General features: G+C 36.9%; 2 protein-coding genes across 4 annotated transcripts in view; one reads left to right on the forward strand and one right to left on the reverse strand.

The window, feature by feature from the left end:
• Positions 1 to 503: 503 nt before the first annotated feature.
• Positions 504 to 9,166, forward strand: LOC130048559 (E3 ubiquitin-protein ligase TRIM71-like). Its single transcript, XM_056145436.1, has 2 exons — positions 504 to 662; positions 6,843 to 9,166. The coding sequence occupies exon 2, from the start codon at positions 6,852 to 6,854 to the stop codon at positions 8,505 to 8,507; it is 1,656 nt and encodes a 551-aa protein (XP_056001411.1). The 5' UTR covers positions 504 to 662; positions 6,843 to 6,851; the 3' UTR covers positions 8,508 to 9,166.
• Positions 9,167 to 12,780: 3,614 nt separating this feature from the next.
• LOC125654392 (cytosolic 10-formyltetrahydrofolate dehydrogenase-like) overlaps positions 12,781 to 23,158 on the reverse strand; it is a 56,100-nt gene continuing 45,722 nt past the window's right edge. For all 3 annotated transcript variants that reach the window (XM_056145432.1, XM_056145433.1, XM_056145434.1), the window contains exons 16-23: positions 22,966 to 23,071; positions 21,836 to 21,923; positions 21,473 to 21,566; positions 20,808 to 20,907; positions 20,283 to 20,381; positions 19,134 to 19,299; positions 18,830 to 18,935; positions 12,781 to 18,440 (exon numbers count right to left, since the gene is read on the reverse strand). In XM_056145432.1, the coding sequence (XP_056001407.1) occupies positions 18,233 to 18,440; positions 18,830 to 18,935; positions 19,134 to 19,299; positions 20,283 to 20,381; positions 20,808 to 20,907; positions 21,473 to 21,566; positions 21,836 to 21,923; positions 22,966 to 23,071 (967 nt within the window). In that variant the 3' untranslated portion in view covers positions 12,781 to 18,232. The remainder of the gene's footprint in view (positions 18,441 to 18,829; positions 18,936 to 19,133; positions 19,300 to 20,282; positions 20,382 to 20,807; positions 20,908 to 21,472; positions 21,567 to 21,835; positions 21,924 to 22,965; positions 23,072 to 23,158) is intronic.

Raw genomic sequence — 23,158 nt, forward strand, 5'->3', positions numbered from 1 at the left:
TTTGTGTATTTATATATGTGTGATTGAGAACAGCGGATAAGGTATTTATATATGTGTGATAAGATGCCCCTGTGCGCAGACGGAACACTGATACAGAGGATATTCTCTTGTCCACGACTGAGAAGTGAAGCAGACGATAATAACATGTTTGTACCTCTGTATTAATTCTCAATTTCACAGAGACAAAAATACACGATTGTCGAAGTCTTTTTCATTTCCATACTCAGTTTCCTTTCGTCGGTTGTCGTCACAAAGCATCTAAAATCAGAACCCCTGTCGATCGTATATTCCGAAAATCATTGTAAATGCTAAATCGTTAAAAATCTACAATTGTGACTTTCGTAACAGTTATAAACTCAAATTGTCTGCCATATTGGATAAAAAACGAGCGCTCGCCTCCGTTCAGTTGACAGGTGCGCGCCAGGTATGACACTGTTAGCGAGCACTCGCTCTGCTGAACATACCTCAGTATACACTGTACACAATATATGAACTCAAACCATGTGACTTGAACTTAGATCACGTGACTGGTAGTAAAGGTAAATCTACCAGGAAGAATAAACACCAAACCGAAAGTACTTCCCAGCCAGGTGAATATCGGGGTGGGGGCCGTGGATTCCGTGTCCATCGACAGCGATCTGGGCGGTGATCGGATGTGAAAGGTATATATAGATCATGGATGTTGTTTAAACTTAATATTATTTTCATTTGGTAGTCGTGTTAATAGAACGATCATATCGATAGATAATGTATCTAATTATCATTCTGGGTCACATGATTCAAATTTTTTACGATATTGTGAAATAGTGTATTATAATGATCAACCTGGGGTACTTTGTGTCGGATCTGGAGTGGGTTACATAATGGTTGTTGGGAGTTTTTTGAGTTGTTGGGATAAAGTGTACATAATCTTATGTACACCACCATCTCCCTCGAATTCAATTACGAAATGAATATAGATTATAAAACCAATAACTCTATTTCCCCACGGTTCGGTAGTAAAAACAGGCAAACGATGTATTTGCATTACATAATTATTTAATTTAGTTGTTATGGTCCATCATATTGACCTACAGGAAGTCGGTATACTGTCACGGGGAGTAAACGGGTGGTAACTTATAGGCTGGTCACTTTATAGTTGTTGTCCACGTTGACAGCTGAAATTTTACATATAATGTTTGTTACAGTATAATCGGTTGTTGATATAATATATTATTATGTACATGTTGATTTAAGAGTTCATTATTATCTTTGTGCTTTATAAAATAGTTCTAATGCAATGTGTATCTTGTATGAACCTTAAATAACCGAGTTCCATTTCCATTCTCAATGACCGTGTAGGGTCCAATTCCATCGCCATTGAAAGCACATTTTATGACCTTAAGATCAGGGGCGGATCCAGGAATCGCAGTTGGGGGGAGGGGCGCAACTGTATGAGGCAGGCGATCTGGGGGCCGCCTTGAGGTCCCCAGTTGGTCAAGCGCAAAGCCCTGGTGGGGGCCCAGAGGGCGAAGGCCCCGGAAGCTCCCGGATTTTTACAGATTTTTTAGGGCTTGAAATATGTCTCCTATGTAGTCGTTTTTACTATTTTCTGTCACTTTTGAAAAGGTGAAATTAATAAAATGACGCAAATTTTAAGGATTTTTTGAAAACGTATCAGTTCTCCCATTGAAAGGCGAAGATAACGAACAGTGATCAATCTCATAACTCCCATAAGCAATACAAAATAGAGAGTTGGACAAACACGGACCTCTGGATATGCCAGATGTGGGACCAGGTGCCTTGGATAAGAAAGCATCCCCTGCTTTCTTATCTACCAGCCGTGAGCCCTATATCTTGATTAGGTAAACGGAGTTATCCGTAGTCAAAATCAGTGTGCCAAGAACGGTCTAACAATCGGCATGAAACACGTCAGACAGGCAATAAAAGTCATTCAATAAATTAAAAGTTTTTGTCATTTATTTCTCTGAGAGTGGAGAAAATTATTGCTTCTTTCATCGTTTACATTTTTCTAAATAATTGTATTCTCTCTCTCTCTCTCTCTCTCTCTCTCTCTCTCTCTCTCTCAATTGGGTAAATTTACACACACACACACACACACACACACACACACACACACACACACACATATATATATATATATATATATATATATATATATATATGATTGATTGTATGTGTTGGGTTGTTATGTTAAATAGGTTATGTTAAATAGGTAGCAATACTTTCTCCAAAATATGCGATTTCCTCACCGATCATCTTCATTTTAAGGAGGTACTCTACATCGTCATAATGGCTGACTTCCTTTTCAAGCATGGATGAAAATATAGATATCAGCAATATTTGTCTATCAATTTTAAATCATTGGCTAGCTGAGTAGTTCAGTAGGTTAGCACGTCGACTGCTGAACTGTAGATCGCGGGTTCGAGTCCACCAGGTTTTCAAAACAAAAAAAATTCAGATTGGTTTAAATTACTAACAATGTATTTTTTGACTAAATAGAGTAAATATCAGTTTTCAGTTTTCAAATATTGTTGTACATATCCTCCATTTTTCATCCATATCAAATTCTCCGGTGTAGCATACCTTCTTAAGAGTCGTTCTGAAAAGTCCAATTTTTACTTTACGTAAGCGTTTGAGATGACTACTTTTGAATTCTAATACAATTTATACGTGAACATATATTAAAGATCTCAAAAGCTAACATCTGATCATGACTATCCACATTAACGACTTATAAATACAGGTGATCGGCGGAGAAATCACATGATTTTGGAGAAATCCTGACAATACTTAAAAAATTTATTACCCGTTCATCAATGATAAATACATGCTCCTAAAGCATATAATGTAAAACCTTTCTTTTAGTCGAAAAAAAAATTCCGAAACCCAAATATGATTTCATCTACACTAAGGTAAAATGGGACAAAACACAGATGGACACAGCCTGGGTACGTTTGATTGGGATGACCCGGGTAACTCTAGGGTGACGTCTGTGCATGCGAAGAGGTTAGACTCCTTGAATGTGAATAAAACAACTGTTGCTATAGTGTTATTTTGAGAAATGGCGTTAGGAATTAAACAGCTGTCTCACTTCTCCGAGGTGTCCGCTACACAGGTCCTACTTAACAGAATACGCTAGAGTACTTTAAAGTACTTTTGAGTACGCTGGTAAAATTTCATAATTTAATTCTTTATTTTGAATGTGTACCACTGTAATTCAAAATAATTCCTAAAATAATGAAAACAAACACAAACTATTCCAGATATACATTCATTAGGTTAAACTAAAGCAAAAAACCTTACGAACAGTGGTTAAATATTGCATATACTCTAAGATAATAAAACATACATAGCGTACTCTGTTTAGTAGGACCGCCGCTGCACGGCTTTAGAATGGACAACAAACTTCCGCCAGAGTTCGTTTGCACGCAAGACAACTGACATGGCATTTAATGATAAGTGGGCGTTACCTACATGTAATTGTTATTGTATATTTATGTCGGTGTATCTTGATTTATTTGGACGAAGGGCGGTGTCGAGTGCGAAGCACAGGTCTCCGCCCTTTGTCCAAATAAATCAAGATACACCGAAATAAATATCCAATAACTTACTTGTATCATGACCAATTAGAAAGGTAAAATATGTCATGTGACCAGTGGTTATTGCATGCTTTTTAGCCGAGTTGCGTTGCAAATCCCGGCTTTTACATTGTCGAAGGATAAGCGTTCAGTCGGGCGGGCGGCGTCCACAATTAGCTTGTCCGGTCTCTAACTTTAATACTTTTTGGTGCATCTTTGTGAAACTTACATAACATGATCACATCTAAATGAGGAAGGTTTCTATTTATTTTGAGGTCAAAAGGTCAAGGTCACTTTTGTCACTAAATGTCATATATTTGAGCTTGTCCAGTCTACTTTCATACAACTTGGGGCATCTTTGTGAAACTTGCATAACATGATCACATCCAAAAGTGGAAGGTTCCTATTTATTTTGAGGTCAAAGGTCAAGGTCACGTTGTCACTAAATACAATAGATTTGAGATTGTCCGCTCTCTAACTTTCATACTACTAGGGGTATCTTTGTCAAACTTGCATAACATGATCACATCCAAAAGAGGAAGGTTCCCATTTATTTTTAGGTCAAAGGTCAAGGTAACTTTGTCACAGATTTGAGCTTGTCTGGTCTCTGACTTTCATACTACTTTGTGCGTGTTTGTCAGACTTGCATATTTTGATCACATCCAAAAGAGGAAGGTTCCTATTTATTTTAAGGTAAAAGGTCAAGGTCTCTTTTTCACTATATGCTGTAGATTTGAGCTTGCCTCTAACTTTTATACATATACTTGCTGACTTCAAATCCTGATGACATTCAAGATTCATGTTAATGCTTTTGAAATCCAAAGTCCAAAGGTCAAGATCACATTAAATACCTTTTGCGGCCATTCAAAGCTTCATACTTATAAACTATATTAAATACGCAAACTGCAACTCGGCCATACGCATCTTTGATGTGTTTTAGCGATTTTTTTAACTACCCCAATGAAAAGTAAATTTTTGTTGGGTGATCGCTTGGGTATTTTCCTCTTCCCGCCATGCATGCTCATCGCGCACTTATCACCCGATAGTTGGTGAGAACCGATGTGCAGAATGTGTCTGATCAGAGCACCTCCACTATGATCATTGACGATTTACACGATTTGGATTTACAGTTTTTATTCAATGATGACCATGAGGATTTTCTCACAAGCATGTGAGGATCACACATTTCGTGAAATTTACTGGGATGATAAGGTGGATATCGACACGGCCGCGAGACTATATCAAGTGAATTCTAATTTGAACACCATGTGTTGAAATTGTCAGGTGGTGTTCAATAATTTATTTACACATGACAGTTTTAAAAAAAATATGCAAATGATGGTTCTGCCAACTGGTGTATATCCACACTTTTTTATCAAAGGAAAAAACAGCACAGCCATGCATGATACAATGATTATACAATGATTACTTGTATCATGGCTGTGGTGTTTGTCCTTTTATAAAAAGTGTATAATAATTGGAGATACACCAGTGGGGGGAACCATCATTTGCATATTTTTTTAACTGTCCTGTGTAAATAAATTACTGAACACCACCTGACAATTTCAACACATGGTGAAATCCGAATTCACGAGATCTAGGCTCGCGGCCGTGTTTGTGCGAAATGTGTGATCATTGAATAAAATCGTGCAAGCCGCCAATGATCATAGTGGAGGTGCTCTTATCAGACACATTCTGCACTTCCGCTCTCACCAACTATCGGGCAATAAGTGCGCGATGAACATGCATGGCAGGAAGAGGAAAATACCCAAGCGATCACCCGACAAAAACTTTACTTTTCAATGCGTTAATTAAAAACAAATCATGCAATAAACAAGGGCTGATCCAGGAATTGCGGTTAAGGGGCGCAACTTTTTATAAGGCATGGGCTCTGGAGACCACCTTTTTTTAACTGTCCTGTGTAAATACATTACTGAACACCAACTGACAATTTCAACACATGGCGAAATCCGAATTCACGAGATCTAGGCTCACGGCCGTGTTTGTGCGAAATGTGTGATCATCATTGAATAAAAACTGTGCACCCATATCGTGCAAGCCGCCAATGATCATAGTTGAGGTGCTCTGATCAGACACATACTGCACATCCGCTCTCACCATCTATCGGGCGATAAGTGCGCGATGAACATGCATGGCAGAAAGAGGAAAATACCCAAAGCGATCACCTGACAAAAACTTTACTTTTCAATGCGTTAATTAAAAAAAAATCATGCAATAAACAAGGGCGGATCCAAGAATTGCGGTTAAGGGGTGCACCTTTTTATAAGGCATGGGCTCTGGAGGCAGCATTAAGGTCCCCAGTGGATCCAGGGCAAAGCCCTAGTGGGGGTTCGGGGGACAAAGCTCCTGGATTTTACAAGGCTTGAAATATGTCTCTTATGTAGTAATTTTTACTATTTACTGTCATTTTCAATAAGGTGAAATTAATAAAATGACGCAAATGTTATTCGCAACAAAAGTAATCCAGTAAATCAAAAGATTTTGTCATTTATTCCTCCGAGAGCGAAAGAAATTCTTATATCGTTTACATTGACAAGAGACCACAATTTACCTTAAATTTGAAAATTTTAGGGGAGGGAGGTTAAATCCGCCAATGATAATCACTGGTCACATGACAGATAGTATATTTCTAATTCATAATACAAGTAAGTTATTGAATATTTATTTCGATGTATCTTGATTTATTTGGACGAAGGGCCGAGACGAGTGCGAAGCAGAACTCGTCACGCCCTTCGTTGAAATAAATCAAGATACACCGAAATAAATATACAATAACCTTTACATGTACTTAGATCGGGTAAATAATTTAAATCGAGATCGAAATAAATTACGGGAAGAGAGAAAAACCAGATATGCCACATTTTCCAATACTAGGAAGGGAGTAATGTATATAAGATCTATACACATTATATTCACACTCCGGGTGTGGGTCACTCCTTACCCTTGATTGAAGGTTTTTAACAAAAAATGGTAATTTAAATATATCTAGATGGGTGCGCGGCGTTTCGGGGGCGCGACGGTTCGGGACTTGGAATGGGACAGTTCGGGAGTTTGGCACCGAGAGTTCGGTGACGGCGGTTCGGGTGCACGACGTTTAATTTTCTTTTTTGATGTAGCATGTTTGCAGCAATAAATGAAAAAAAAACCTGTCATTGGCACAATCATCATATATCGATCATTTCTTTTACACACATGTAATTGTAACTTAATTCTATATACAAATATTTCATTTTCCAACAGAGACATACAATGGCCACGCCCACCAACCAAGCACAGGAGATCATCACCTGTGACCTCTGTGCCAAGCCAACCCGAAAATTCTGTAACAATTGTCAAGTCAGTTTGTGTGTGGAATGCGTTAGTAAACACGTGGACAAGCTTGACTCCCTACCACATGACATCGTTCCTTTCAAAGACAGAAAGGTTGATTTTCCTGAGTGTGAGTTTCACTCCAACCAGAGATGTGAGGTTCACTGCCAGCAATGTGATGTTCCAGTTTGCCTGAAATGCATAGTTGGTGTCCATAATGGACACAAAGTCAAGGATATGCCGGAAAGTTTTAATGACAAGAAAAAGGAACTTGAAGAGGAAACCAAAGAAATTGAATTCACCATTATTCCTCAGTGCAAGAAGAAAAACGAAGAAACAGAAAGCAAAATATCCATTACAAGGGCCGAATGTGATGAACTGGAAACAGAAAAAGAAAAACTGAGAAAATTCTGGCACCAAGAAGTAGACACCATTTTCAACACACTTGGGTCTTTGATGGAATCCCTGAAAGAGAATCACCTGGCTGCTCTAATATCCCACCAATCCAAAATAAATAATTGTATTCCAGACATGATTCAAACAGTTCAACGAAATAAAGAAATTTTGAAATCCAAAAGAGTTTTTGAAGTCACCAACCACAAATCTAAACTTGCGGCATTCAGGAACATGCCTACTGATATTGATGTCAAACTGCCATCACTCAAAACCAACATAGCCCAAGGGAGAGAACTCAGCCTGGAATTAGGAGAATACAAAGTTAGCCTGACACAGACAACACTGTCCAGTCTGACAGGGGAAGTCTCCTATTTATCTTTACAAAAGCTGTTAGAGCAAGCTAAATCAATTACAACCATTCCTACTGGAGTTAATCCTCTATACAATGTTGCCTGTGTGGGAGTGGATGAAGCCTGGGTTAGTGGTAAAGATAAAACCATAAGACGTGTTGACATACACGGGTCTGTACAGGACACTGTCACCACCACATGTAAACCCTGGCCTTGTGACATCACAGTGACCAGACAGGGAGAACTGGTGTACAGTGATGTTATCAATAGTACTGTGAACATTGTCAGACACGGGAGAACAGAGACACTGATAACCACACCACAGGGCTGGCATCCAGCCAAACTATGCTGTACTAAGTCAGGGGACATCCTGGTCAGTATGTGTACTACTGATAAAAGCCAACGTAAAATTGTCCGTTATCAGGGACACACAGTGAAACAGGAAATAGATAGAGATGACGATGGAGAACCAATCTATAAAGGAGGGATACACACACTGCGTGTGGTGGAGAACAACAATGGAGACATCTGTGCCTCTGATAGTAATGCTGACACCGTGGTCGTGGTGGACAAGTCAGGAAGAGTCCGATTCCGATACGACGGTACACCAGCCAGGAGTAAGGAGTCATTTGATCCTGTACATATAGTGACAGACTCCATGAGTCATATCATTGTGGCAGATTACAACAATGACTGTCTACACATCCTGGATCAGAACGGACAGTTCCTGAGATGTGTGGACAATTGTGGACTAGATAATCCCCTTGGACTGAGTGTGGACAGTGAGGGGAGGTTGTGGGTAGGGTTATGTGAATCAGGAGAAGTAAAAGTGATTCAGTACATGAAATAAACACACACTGTTTACAACGTGTAATATGCAGACATCAGATGATGACAAAGTTCACACAGTGCATTAATTCATTGAGATTTATAAAACCTAATCACGTTATAACTGACAGAACTGGCACGAGAAGTTACATACACAGGATATATCAATTTTAAAACTGACAAAATCAAGTTCAGACAGACAGCCAGAAATAATCACAAATACTCGTGTTAGATATAACTTCTGAATGGGTTTAAAAGTATCAGACCCCCCCCCCCCCCCCCCCCCCCCCCCCGTATATCCTAACTTATCTTAAAGTTTTATTTACTTTGTTCTGAAAATATAAGTTGATGTTACTCTAGCTGTTTGATTTAGAGTGCCTCGGGAGCCTTATCAATAATTGCTTTTTCTGGGCCATTATAGTCATTTACAATACAATGAAAGTTTATAGAATACATATGCTCTTTTAAAGTTCATTCTGCATGTACAATATCATGTCTATGAATGATCGTATACTATTTACTGGGGTTTCAACCGGTCAGTTTTCCTCGGGTAAGGGGCGGAGCTAATTTTAGGCGAGTCTAATATGCAAGCTGGCGTATACAGAATATACCAATCAGGATGTTACATGTATATATACATTGTATATGTTTATGTAAGATTTATAAACCCAATGTGATGATTTTTTCTTGTGTAGGTAAATCGAAATGTTGATCGTTGTATGCAATGAATCAAACGTAAAATTCAGAAATTTAAATTATATGTTGATTACAATTTAATTATAATCAGATCCCATAATCCGCTCATCTACTATCGCTACACATACATGTAAGTGAGTAGATGAGAGGGTCATAAGATCTAATTTTAATTAGATTGCTGTTGATTATTGATCGTTTTAACGGTTTTTTGTGACCGGGGGGGGGGGGGGGGGGGGGATCAAGAATCAATAGAATTTCTGGGCCTCCATCTGCTGGATTAATAAGAAGGGTTTCCGATGCTTGATTTTCATATATATTTTATATATATTGACAATTTAGATTCAGAAGGTTAGCTAGGTCAAAGGTATAAATGAGTATGCAGTAATGTGGGTTTAGTTTCGGGATTAATACGATTAATAAATCAATTCCTGAAAGGTCATCCTTCCACTGTTGTTGACAATGTGTGTGCTGAAGTAATTGTTCCCTCGGATTAGTAAAAGTGCGAATCCAGAAAGTGATTTGTCCCCCCCCCCCCCCCTCCACACTGGATAGCCAAACAAAAAGAAAACATACTCGTTAGTTAGACCCCAAGTACAGATTGGAACCATTTAGCCCTCCACCATCCCAAAGAGTGGATATTCTCCTTGGGGGAGGGGACATGTTAACGGATTTATGATGTTGCATATAAATCTGTGTGATAAAGACTTGAACGCTTGTACAGACTCCAGTGGTGCACTGGACCCCTTGTTTTCACCTGCTACTCAATGCCTTCCTCTGCAACGCGCACGGAAGTTGTTCTGGTCAAAATTAATTGTCCATACAATATCTGTCTACTCCAAGAATAATAAAGGTGATTACAAAACAAGAACAACATACAACAGTACTGTAAATTAATTTCAAATTAAGGTATAATTACAATCAAATCTCTTTATCTCGAACTCAGTAGACCCAAGGAAAAAACTTCAAGATATATGAGGGTTTGAAATATTGAGGTTGAATTACATTTTTAGTGCTGAAAGAAAATGTAGTTGAAACTTTCAACTTACTTCGACATATCCATGATATTCAAGATATTTGTGTTTCAGGTCGTTTGGTTGTTGTTTCATGTCCCGTCAAGAATGTTTCACTCATATTATTAAGACGTCACTAGTTGTATTATTAAGACGTCACTAGTTGTATTATTAAGACGTCACTAGTTGTAGATGAAGTACCACACATTCAGAACTATGTTTAGCCATTAGGGCAGTAGAAGGATTTTTTAATGAGCCAATGCCTGCTACAACACGGGACCTCCATTTTTAAGGTCATATCCAAAATAATTGCGATTCTCACTTTTAAATGCCAAACGTTTGGCAAAGGCGCAATCACTTCCTTTGTACTTTTTCTTAAGTTTTACGCAGCCATGGTACAAGCAGGGCTCGAACTCGTGACTTCATGATTATAAGAGAACCCCCTATCAATGAGTTACTGCTACCTGAGTCACATTGGTTCTGCTGTTGTTCAGACGTTGTGAGTTCTAATATATATATTAATATACATGTACATCTGTATATATTTTAAAAACTTCATTCCCATGAAAACGGGCTTCGGTGGCCGAGTGGTTAGAACATCACGCTGAAAATCACATGGCCTCTCACCTCTGCTCGGCGTGGGTTCGAATCCCGTTCGCGCCGGTAAGTGAGAAAGTTTCCCAGTTTACTTGCAGAAGGTCGGTGGTCTCTTCCCAGGTATATTGTATCTGGGTTCTCTCTTCCACCAACAAGAAACTGGGCGCCACCATATAACTGAAAAATTGTTGAGTGTGTCGGAAAACATCAATCAATCAACCCATGAAAACTTTTGACCCCATAATGAGACCCCAACATAATCCCAGATGGTCACAACATAAATGGACATCATTTCACTCAACATACGGTGCCGCAACACCAATATATGTACAGCATGACTAACATAAAGATGTTGTTCTAGAGAAAGTCAAGGACAAAATGTTATAGATCATAGGTCAAGCAAAAGGTCTTACCATCAGGAATCTACATGCAAAATATGAAAAAAAAAACTGTCTTCAGTATATGTAGTTCAGGAGATATTGAATAGTTTATGGTGGTTTATCTTAAAAGTAGGTCAAATTCAAATGTCAGGTTCACAAGTTCAAACACAATGGTATCAAATGAAAGGTCTGCCCCATAGAATCAAAAGACAAAATGTTAAAGCCCTAGGTTATATCGTTTAGGAAAGCTTTCATATAAGTAGGTCAAAGGCCAAGGCTGTAAGGTCAGAAAATTTGGTACAAAAATGTTTTGTGCCAAGGCGTATATTTATGAAATATAAGAGCCCTATTTTTTCACCATTCACAACTTATGGGAAAAAATGAAAACCTGCATTAAACTCCAAGGTCAAGGATCATGAATAGAATGTAAACAAAATGAATCTATATGCAAATAATAATGAAGCCTTTATTTATCCAGGATTACATATTTAGCAATAATGCTAGTTTTCAATTTGGTCCTGCATATAACATACATACAGACAGATATTAGTCATGAAAGTCCTGCAACTTTGAATAGTTCAGGAGATATTGCATATATTAGGCTTTCTTAAAAGTAGGTCAAACTCCAAGATTGAGGTCACAGGGATTCAAAATTTGGGTTCCAAAATAAGTTATTGTCACAAGGACTGTGCTGTATAAAATACGGCAGTTCTATAACCCGCCATTCTGAACTTGTGAGCAAGGCAAGTTTCAGACAGACAGACTGGACAAAACAATATGCCCCAAACTATACGCCAAAAAATTGAATTCACACAACTTGGGGACCATTTGCATTGGATTTTGTGTGGACCTGGTACTCTTGTAAAGAAGTTGGTTAAACTTAATAATACTTGGCGAGTTTATTCCCAGATATAAAACTTTGGATCTATTGTGGACCCAACCTACCCGATTTGAACACACTTGAACTACCTGAAGCTACAGATGACTAATGACCATGCTGATGTTGAGATCAAGATTTTTGGCTTTAATTTCCACTCCTATACATCCCCATATACAAATTTGATGCCTTATTGTGGACCCACCCTACCCTGGGGGCCAGGATTTTAACAAACTTTAACATCTAATTAATATTCCACTTCTTTATTAAAATTCCAAATCTGTAACGTACTACTTTCACAAAAAAAAATTACATTGTCCATACTTTGTTAAAGTGGTCATCTTTTCATGATTGAAATATGTATTGTTTACATAACATTTCAACTAAACACCAATAATAACCATTCTCTAGATGTTACAGCTGCTTATTTTGCTATATCTACATTTCCAGTGCTTTTGCCTTTGATATCTCTACATTTTGTAAAGACAACCACTTCCTCATGAATGCGTTGTAATTGTAAACAATGTGCGTATGAATACAGATACATGATAAAAATAGTATGTCTATTTTAAGGACTGGGAATTCCCATAGAAATGAAAGTAAAATGCAAATACAAGACATAAATTTCATTTTTGAAAATACAGGAGCCCCCCCCCCCCCCCCCCCCCCCATATATTTCAAAAATGAAATTAATTTCTTAATTAGAAACTTTGAAATATAACAATTACTCCATAATTTCATTGAAGGAAAATTCTCCATTTATTTGTCTCAATTCAATAATACCTCTTTTACATCATTAGAACATTTGATTCACAATGCACTCATCTGCTCACTAGAAAATAAACAAAACACAAGAAACAAGTATAAATTTCAAAACAATTTCATGTGTGGCTGGCTACAAGAATTTCAACATATTTCTACCCAATCAATGGAGAGATATACTGGACATGTTTTTCAAATATTAAAAAAATCCACTTGCATTGCATGTACCATATTCAATCCAAATGGACCCCAGATGCTTAACAGAAGAATAGGTACTGCAAGTATATGTTCATAACATTTAGGACAGGGGAAGGGGGAGGGGGGTCAGGAGAAAGGGGGTGGGGGGTTATAATCTAAACGCAATGTTGTACATGTACTTTGTTACACAATGTACTTCAATAAGATCACATTTCAGAAGAGTGCTCACACATAAAGCGTGCTGTGCAAGGGAGCTAAACCATTGTATCCCGTTTTTCAAAAATATTTAAAATTTATGGCACATAACAAGGAAAGCACCAGCAACCAGTAATTTACAATAGTGCATTTACAACCATTCTAACAACAAAAAAAAACAACTTAAGAAAACATGGACAGCGACCTTCAGTCTGTCTTTTTACCTTTGACCTTATCTTTGCATTTTACCCTGTTTTACACAGTTCAAAATTCATGAGCTAGCAAATATTAAAACTTGGGAAAGACAGATTAAACTTATTGAATAACAGACCCAAAACAACAACCTCTCCCCCAATCTTCCATCTCTGAAACATTATAATGATGCAACAAAATATAATTTAGGCAAAGCACTATACAGTTCAAGTCAGATGTTGTACACAAGGGTGAACCTACAATGACACATCTCCCAACCAACAAAATACCCCTCCCAACCAACAAAGCACGCCTTCACTATATAACAGTGATTCACGTGATATAAAGGCAGCACACAGACAAAGCTCTGATAACTGATAACACTTCAACAGGCAACTTAAATCATTACCTTCACATCATTAAACTCTACAACAAACCTCCGAAAACAAACCAGATGTACAGGTCTGATTGTATCTGCTATCAAATTTAACAGAAAAGAAAATGTTGAAATAGTTAAGACATTACACCTTTACGGAGAAAATTTACTTGTCATATAAATTCTAGATCCAAGTAATGGTAACACTGTCACTTGATTTATGTCCATCTTGAAAGACCAGATTCAAAATGCACAAAATTTGAATACCATCTTCCAGCTTTCATTTGAAAATAAAAACGATTAAAGCGCAATAAATGAAAATGAGACTAAGTATTGACCAAAGTGATATGTTTGAAAATCTGAAAAAGAAATCCCAAAAACCAAAACACCGGATTAAAAAAAAAACTAAACCAATCAGACAATGCTGCAGTGTACCAATAACCGCACAGTAAACAAATAAGTAAAATGTCACAACACAAAAGTTGCAAATATAATTGAAAAATATATTAATATGGTTCATAACTTTCAAGTAAACTGCCCCCCCCACCCCCACCCCTGTGTATGGCATTGTCTGTTTAATAGAAAAAGATATGAAAAGACTAAAGCTATAGAACCAGGATTCTTTCTTCTTTTTTTTTTTTTTGGCATCAAGTTCAAATTCTTTAAAAGGCATTTATGGAGTTTATCACCACACATTCTTTAGAACTGGAGGCAAAGAACTCCCACATCAAAATAAGTCCGACTTATTCAAACTTCATCCTCCTCTTTATATCTGAAAAATAGAAAAAACAAAACAAATCGGGGATATTAGTAAGTCTGATGGATGCTTACTGAAATGCAAATGAACTTCTGATGATGAATGACTCATACAAAGATCAATAACTGTTGAAATACTGATGAAGGGTTGGTTTCTTTTGACTTTTACAAAATGACCTTAAGTGACCTATTATTTATTTGTGTGATATATGACCAATACCTGTTCAAAACTTCTTCATATATAAAATATATTCATATATAAAATGACCTTGATTGACCTTTGTCTGAAAGCCATTTGCCTATAATTACTTATTTGTATGATATATGATCAATAGCTGTTCAACTAGAAAACTGACACGGTTAACAAGGGCGCTGCTGAGGGTTATTAGAGGAAAGTGACATCTGCATTTGATATAGCAATGTTTGGGGCTGGTATACATGTACAGTGTATATGTTAGAATTAATAATATTCAAAGATACACCGGAGTGCAAATTCGTGAAAAAGGAATCATGAAGCATATGCAAATGTAAATTACTTCTGTTTGACATTCAATTTAATTTCGTATTCCGATCCTGATCAAGAGTTGTTGACTGGGAATGACGTACATTTCATTTAATATACATGTAAAACCAAGCATTTTTTAATATCATGTTAAAAAAAATATATATATACTCATACAAAATGTTGTAGACTTATTTTTTGTAAGTTTTCTATATCAATACAATATATCATAATTCAAATTGAATTATCTCCCTTCGACAGTGGTAAATAGATAGTCATAACAAAGATAACAACATACACACAGACATGACCCCCAAAATCTATAGGTGTCTTCCTCTTATTGTAAATTATTTCTGTACAAAATTTGAAAACTGTACAATGAAAACTGAGAGTTATCTTGTTACAAATAAAGTGTTGATGGACTGACAATGTGATTATTATAGGGCTCCCGCATTTCATGCAGGGCCCTAAAAACTGTTGAAATAAGGAACTTTTCACTTATTTAAGGTATATGTTCTGAGTGACCTTAACCTTTCCAAAATGTCCTTGGTCCAAAAGTCCCTGTCTCAAGGAGTATTTATGATCAATTTCTGATGAAATGTTAGGAAGTGGGAAATTTTATATCAAAAACCGTTGAAATAAGGAAATTTTATGTTCTGTGTGACCTTTACCTTTCCAAAAGGACTTTGAAATACATTGCATCAAAAGTCCTTGTATCAATGAACATTTATGATTAATTATATCAATTTCTGATGACAGACACACATGGGAGTTATATGCTCCCTAAACATTTTCTGGGGAGCACAAAAAAATCATGCATAATTACTACAATGATTTTATCAAAGTATTAAGAAAATGTTGGCTTGAAAAGAAAATATACTGTACATACTACTTAAACATTTTTACAAAACTCCAAAATTTTCACAAATATGTCTTTGACATTATTGCATAAATGTAACTGGAAGTTATACAAAATTTCAAAGTTCTGTATTTCAAATATCCCCAGTCTGTACTAAATTGTAGACCTGGTTTTACACCGATTTTATTTTTGAATAATTTCCCAATGGTCCCAATTGTTAACTGCTTGCTTCGTTTCCCTTTATTCCTTTTCATGAGTACAGTATATGTATTAATCAATTAAGTAACTTTTTGTTCATTCTTCTAATCTGGTAAAAAAAAAATGCAGATCTTCAGAACGTCCTAATATCAACCATTGCAGCGAATTCACATACACACATAAAATATCAACCATTGCAGCGGATTCATATATACACATAAAATATCAACCATTGCAGCGAATCAACATACACACATAAAATATCAACCATTGCAGCGAATTAACATACACACATAAAATATCAACCATTGCAGCGAATCAACATACACACATAAAATATCAACCATTGCAGCGAATTAACATACACACATAAAATATCAACCATTGCAGTTGATTCACATACACACATTTTCTGGAGTTATAAATACACAAGGTACATACATTTATCAAACTTCACTGCTAATTCGCAAGCAGACATTTTCAGGAGTTAGGAATATACATGGTAAATATTAGGCTTCAATGCTGATTTTCAGCTCTACGAATACACCAATATTTCAAGCTTCTGTTTCTAGAGATTCATGGACAAATTAGAAGATAATTTACTTCAACTAATTATTTAAGGAATGACTTTAATTCTGGGGCAAGTTATACGAGTATAACCTGGTTTGGGTCAGTTTACGCTTTATAATCCGCGAAGCGGATTATAAAAAAGCGTAAACTGACCCAAACCAGGTTATACTCGTATAACTTGCCCCAGAATTAAAGTCATTCCTTATAATTTAATGCAAGAGACAAAGATGCTAACCTTCGTTTATCAAAATGTACATACACTCGGAAAAATACAAGTCAACCAAGCCGCGCAATGATTTACTTAGCAACAGCGACACGAAGCGTCTAGATCTAGCTGCGAAGCCAAAGGTCGCCATCTTTAATCTTAGTTCTACGGAGCCTAGCCATTTATCAAAATATTGTATCGAAAGTGAAGTTTATCATGATAGAAAATATGTGTAGACTATCCATGTAATGAGTATTTCGCTGCCCTTTAGAGATAGAGATCGACTTTGAAGTCGATCATCTCCGACAGATTGAGAAAATACGGGAAATTGCATTGTTTAGGCCTACCCAAAATAAATCTGCAAATATCCGAAAATGCAATAATTTACGGCTTTCAACTCTGTGAAAACTTCTACTAAATGAAAACTTACCCTTGTATGCAATGTTATCGCTAATAGTAAATCCGACACAAGAAAATATGTAAGCAAGTAACAAATAGCATCCACATGTCAATGTGTCTGACGTCATGTGATAAAATGTGACGTATGAATTTTTGCTTGCTTTGTTGAAAGACGGATCAAGGAATGAAACAACGCACCCCCCTTCTTTTCCCCAGTGAGAAATGTATTTCAAAATGAACAGGGTAATACTTACTTGGCAAATCATTAATTCGAATATAATATATTTGTTTTAATCTATCAATAGTATTATTCGACCATACATACAGAGAAAGATGTTTAACAAAAGTGATTTGCGTACAAGTAGGCCTAGATGCTAATATTGACAACGAGAAAACAACATGTGTATCAAACCGAAGTATCTTATTGTGCACGTTGACTTTCTATTCCATAGAAGTTTAGAGAGAGAAAAAAAAATAGTTCCGACATCTGGTTGTCAAGTGGGTGTGTCCCCATACCAAACCAGCTGACCAAACCAGGTTATACAAAAATAACCTGTGTTCTTCAATTGGAATTTGACCAATCAGAGACAAGGATACAATAAGAATTAAATTATTACCAGTTATGGATCAAATTACTTCACTTTAATCACAGTGTTTGTGTAATGAATTTGTGGGGGCCGATTTTTGTGAATCATGACCTTAACAGTTCTCATGGCATGTAATTTCCTGGATATGGTTTCTACACATTGAAACATCATACAAAACACATGTACGTGTATCCACCGGTAGTTGAAATCTAATGAAATAACCCCCCCCCCCCCCCCCCCCCCTGATATATGCTTATTTCACACTACCAATTATGACATGGAAATTGCATTCTCGTTTTCGTCTTCTAGAAAAATTAAAAATATATGCACTTGTATCATTTTTACAATACACAATGACAGCCATAGTTTCTTGCATATTTGTTTTCATCTACTCACCGAGATCCTTTCCGAAACCTGACTGTTTGAATCCTCCGAACGGAGAGGCGACGTCCGTTTTGTTGTACGTGTTGACAAACACGGTTCCGGCGTCGAGGTGGTCTGCCACATACATAGCCTTGTTAATGTCCTTCGTGAAGACCCCAGAGGCCAGACCATATTCCGTCCCGTTAGCACTCTTTAACACGCCATCGACATCCCTGTTAAAGCAAGTTCAAATCTGAATATGAAATCACAGAATGGAGACAAATGGAAAGTTAATCACAATGCTTCCTAGATAGTTTTTGGTTAACTGTTGAAAGCTCTATATTTTTAGTTTCTGTTTATAACTCTTTCAACAAATTATCTGAATCATCGCCTTAAACTTTTCTTAGAAGTTGTTTATTTTCTCATGGGTGCATGCTCTCCTTCAAGGTCACACTATACAACAGATAGGGTAAAATTTGCAAACCTTAATTGGATGGCAATGAGTTTCACAAAAATATATTTCAGTGTTAATTTCACTTGAGTGAACATTTTCATGAGCTTCACAAAAGTAGGTCTTTTTTAACTCTCTCTCTCGAGTGAACATTTTCGCGGTAACCCTCACCCATCCTGAAACTTCGAGATTATCATCACCGGTCCAAACGACTCCTCCTGGGCAATAAACATGTGATCCTCGACATCCGTAAACACAGTGGGCTCCATGAAAAGTCCTGTGAGAAATGTACAACATCTTCATCAAACGAATCAATAGCAATTGTGTGTAATTTTCTTATTCAACATGAGGCCCACAAGCCTTAACAGTCACCTGAGCATTAGTTAAAAGTATCACTAGCCCCAAGTGCCATCAATTCATGAAGTTTGTTTCAAGAAAAGCCCCGACTCCTTCTTCCCTCTATACTGAGCCCTACCTTTCATGTCCACTTGCTTGCCCCCGTACACAAGCTTGGCCCCCTCTTTGACTCCCACCTCGCAGTACTCTAGTAATTTTTCCATGTGAGCTCTGTGGTTCTGAGGCCCGTGGTCGGTGGAGCGATCCAGAGGGTCCCCGATCTTCATCTTCTTGATCTCTCCAATCTACAATAGTCAAACTTCTGTTACAAGATAAGTTCCCTATGATTTACATTAATCTCCACAATCTACTATAGGAAAACCTCTGCTGTTACAAGATAAGTTCCCTATGATTTACATTAATCACCACAATCTACAATAGGAAAACCTCCTGTTTTACAAAATACACATCGTTCACTATAATTCATATTCATTGATTTTCAAAGTTCATATGTACATGTGTAATATCTATATTAGCACTTATTTCAATGTGACTTCCTATAAATTGTTGTCCATCAGCGACACCATGACAGTTTTTCAGTAATTTGTAATCATAACTTCCAAGTCTTGAGAGGAGTTACATGAACCTGTCTTACAATAGGTGACCGAACAAGAGGCCATTGGCCAGATCACAGTCTTGAGCTACTGCATTTTCTTACGTCACAAATTATCATATCTTTGAGTCCCCAGCTTGAACCTAAGGGCCATGGTGTGGACAAACTTCAATCTACTCTACATGAGGATGCTTACATATTAATTCGAAAAAATGTACTATAAATTTGGTTCTCGAGAAATTTATCCAAATTTTTTATATGTACACATGTACATGCATATTCCTTGACCCATTTGTCATGTTAAATGGAACAGCCAATGCACCCTTTGACCTTGATGACACTCCATATATGGTAATGATTTTGCAAGACAGGTGGTACTAGAATACCGGAACGAACTAGTTGGCAACAAACATGTATTTACTGCATGATGAAAGTAATGTCAATTTCAAAAGAAATATGAGAGAAAAGATTCAGTGAATGTAAATATATATCTATGAAGTGTCAACAGCTGTCTGACAACAAACTACAGACAAACTTTGATCAGAACAGCTCACATCATCTTTCAAATCATGTGAGCTAAGTAAGATGTAAGATTAGTGTCATGCATGCATGGTAAAAGAAGAATTGATTTTTGTCTAGCATATGAAACTGATGGCTTCCTGCAATTCAACTCACGATGCGTTCCAAATATTCGTCGTGAATAGATTCCTCCACGAACAGTCGTCCTGCGGCAATACAGTTCTCTCCTTTGTTGAAAAACACGGAACTCAATCCCTATTAATAAGCAAAACAATTATTTCTTACAAGTGACTGCATATAAAGTAGAACAAAAAAGATTTCATTGTTTCAGTATTGTCACTTTTGACAATTTACTTTATGAAAACAAAATACGTACAGTGCATACTTATACATTGTTTCCTTGGTCAAACCAAACCAAACCATCAAATCATGTAATCAACCAATTTTATTTATTATAAGAGTAAAATACTAACAACAATTGTCCATGAATCTACGTATAAATTAAATTTTGACAAAATCACATAATTTCATGCAAACAAAATTTGATTCCACCACACTACCACAAAACACATGTTGAGCCTAATTTTGTCCACTTAATTTTGCTCCTTTGATCTTTCTTAAATTATATTAACAAAGATCGACCCACATAGCATTTTGACCTATAACCCTTGACCTACTTACCATTCTAACAGCTTTGTCCATATCACAGTCGCTAAAAATAATCAGGGGAGATTTCCCTCCCAGCTCCAGCGACACCTTCTTCAGATTAGCTTTGGCACAACTGTAAATTATCGAAACATCGAAAATCATAAGTAAACATGACAGAGATTCATATGACTGCTATACATGTCATGTAAGTATCAACGTTATTCATGTTAGGGGTGGTTTAATACGGACATAAAAAAAACAAAAACAAAAAACTGAGATGACCTTGAAGTGGAAAAAACATTACTATTGCAATAATGGTGGTTTAATATGGACAAAAAAACGCACTAAGATGACCTTGAAGTGGAAAAAACATTACTATTGCAATATACAGGATGCCCCCCCCCCCCCCCCCCCCCCCCCCCCAAGATCATGTGAGAAAGCTCCAGACCACATTATCAGTAAGAATTAGTTATATGGGGTAATATAGGAAAAAGAGTTCTATATTTAACCTTTTTAATGGGTTAAAACATGAAAATGAATTCTAGGTAGATTTAGGCAAGGATATTAAAGAAAGCAATATACATGCATTTGAGTAAAAATTCAATCAAAAGCTCTCCTTTCTTATACTTAAAGAAAACTAATTACAATTCTATGACATTGCCAATCAAAGAAGAAAGACAAAGAGTTTATCTCCCAACCTTTCCATGATGGTTTTTCCTATCGGAGTGGATCCAGTAAATCCGAGTTTTCTGATGTCTGGATGATCCGACATGGCTTGTCCAATGGAAGAGCCTTAAAAGTAAACATTTAGAGATCACGGTCAGAGTGCATGAACAATCTTTCTTCATTCGAATTCATGATAATTGTAACAATCCGTTATAATCTGATGGCTGTTGTGAGAGTTATCCCTCCTTGATGTAAACTCTTCAAGCATCAAGTCTTGGAAGTAAACTCGGTTTATTCTACCTCTCTACCCAAGCAGTCACAGACATAACTCATCTGTCCTGTCCATAAAAGAGGCTCTCTCTTTTTTCTCTTTTTTTTCTCTCTATCTTTCTTACCTGGTCCAGGTAAGATGTTAATGACACCTGGAGGGAAGCCAGCCTTGACGACCAGCTCCGCAAATTTGAGGGCTGTCAAAGGTGTTACCTGCAGAAAACATCAGAAATCAGCATGAAATTAACACGGTGACCTTGCTCTCTTTAAGAACTTTAACACTCTTATATTATTCTACAATAAGTTATGTTCTCCACATTGTTTTCTGATTTAAATTAGCAAGGCTTATACAAATTTTACACTAGTCATGAACAGTCTTTGTAATAATTTACACCAAATTTACAGAATTCCATAATAAGAAATCTGATCAAACTAGAAAACAAACAGTCAGAAAGTGCCCTGTAATGGATGTTTTAGAGGCAGAAATGGCATAGAATGTGATGTAACAAGTCATCAAAAAAGTGTACGTCCCATAAATCTGCGACAACAAGGTTGATAAATCTGAAAAATTAAAAGGGTCTCCCTCTGCCTAATCCAAGTACTATCATGTATAAATCCAAAGGTAAATTACTGTAAGAGTGGTTATTTACGTAGGGGTTAAGTATGCATTTTTCCATGTCCAATATTATGCGTGGGGAAAAATATGTGGGAACTGAATACTCTATATATCCCAATCAACTATTTATAACTATATGCATGGGGGAAATTTACGCACTTATCACGTGACCACGAAATTAGTGTAAATTTCCCCCACATGTAAATAACCATTTTTACAGTAAGTCATTATGTGTCATAAAAAGTGTTGACAGACGGACATATATACGGACAGTGATTACAATCACCAGGGTCAGAGATGTTTATCTGTGCTGATCACATGATTTGTGAGTCAGCATCAATCACATGTTTGTCTTTGCTGATCACATGACCCATGAGCCAGCATCAATCACATGTTTGTCTTTGCTAATCACATGACCCATGAGCCAGCATCAATCACATGTTTGTCTTTGCTAATCACATGACCCATGAGCCAGCATTAATCACATGTTTGTCTTTGCTGATCACATGACCCATGAGCCAGCATCAATCACATGTTTGTCTTTGCTAATCACATGACCCATGAGCCAGCATCAATCACATGTTTGTCTTTGCTGATCACATGACCTATAAGACAATGTTAACCCCATTTACAATGTACCTGTGCTGGTTTCAGGACCACAGTGTTTCCTGCTGCCAAACAAGCTGCCATTTTCCATGCCAACATCATCAGGGGATAGTTCCATGGCACCACAATAGCACACACCCTGAAGTAGACACTCTTGTTTTAGTACATCTCCATGAAGAACAATCTACATTATTTATAAACATTAATTTTGGCTGTGTTTTCGTAT

The sequence above is a fragment of the Ostrea edulis genome, chromosome 7 (genome assembly GCF_947568905.1).
Source record: "Ostrea edulis chromosome 7, xbOstEdul1.1, whole genome shotgun sequence".
NCBI classification, from domain to species: Eukaryota; Metazoa; Mollusca; class Bivalvia; order Ostreida; family Ostreidae; genus Ostrea; species Ostrea edulis.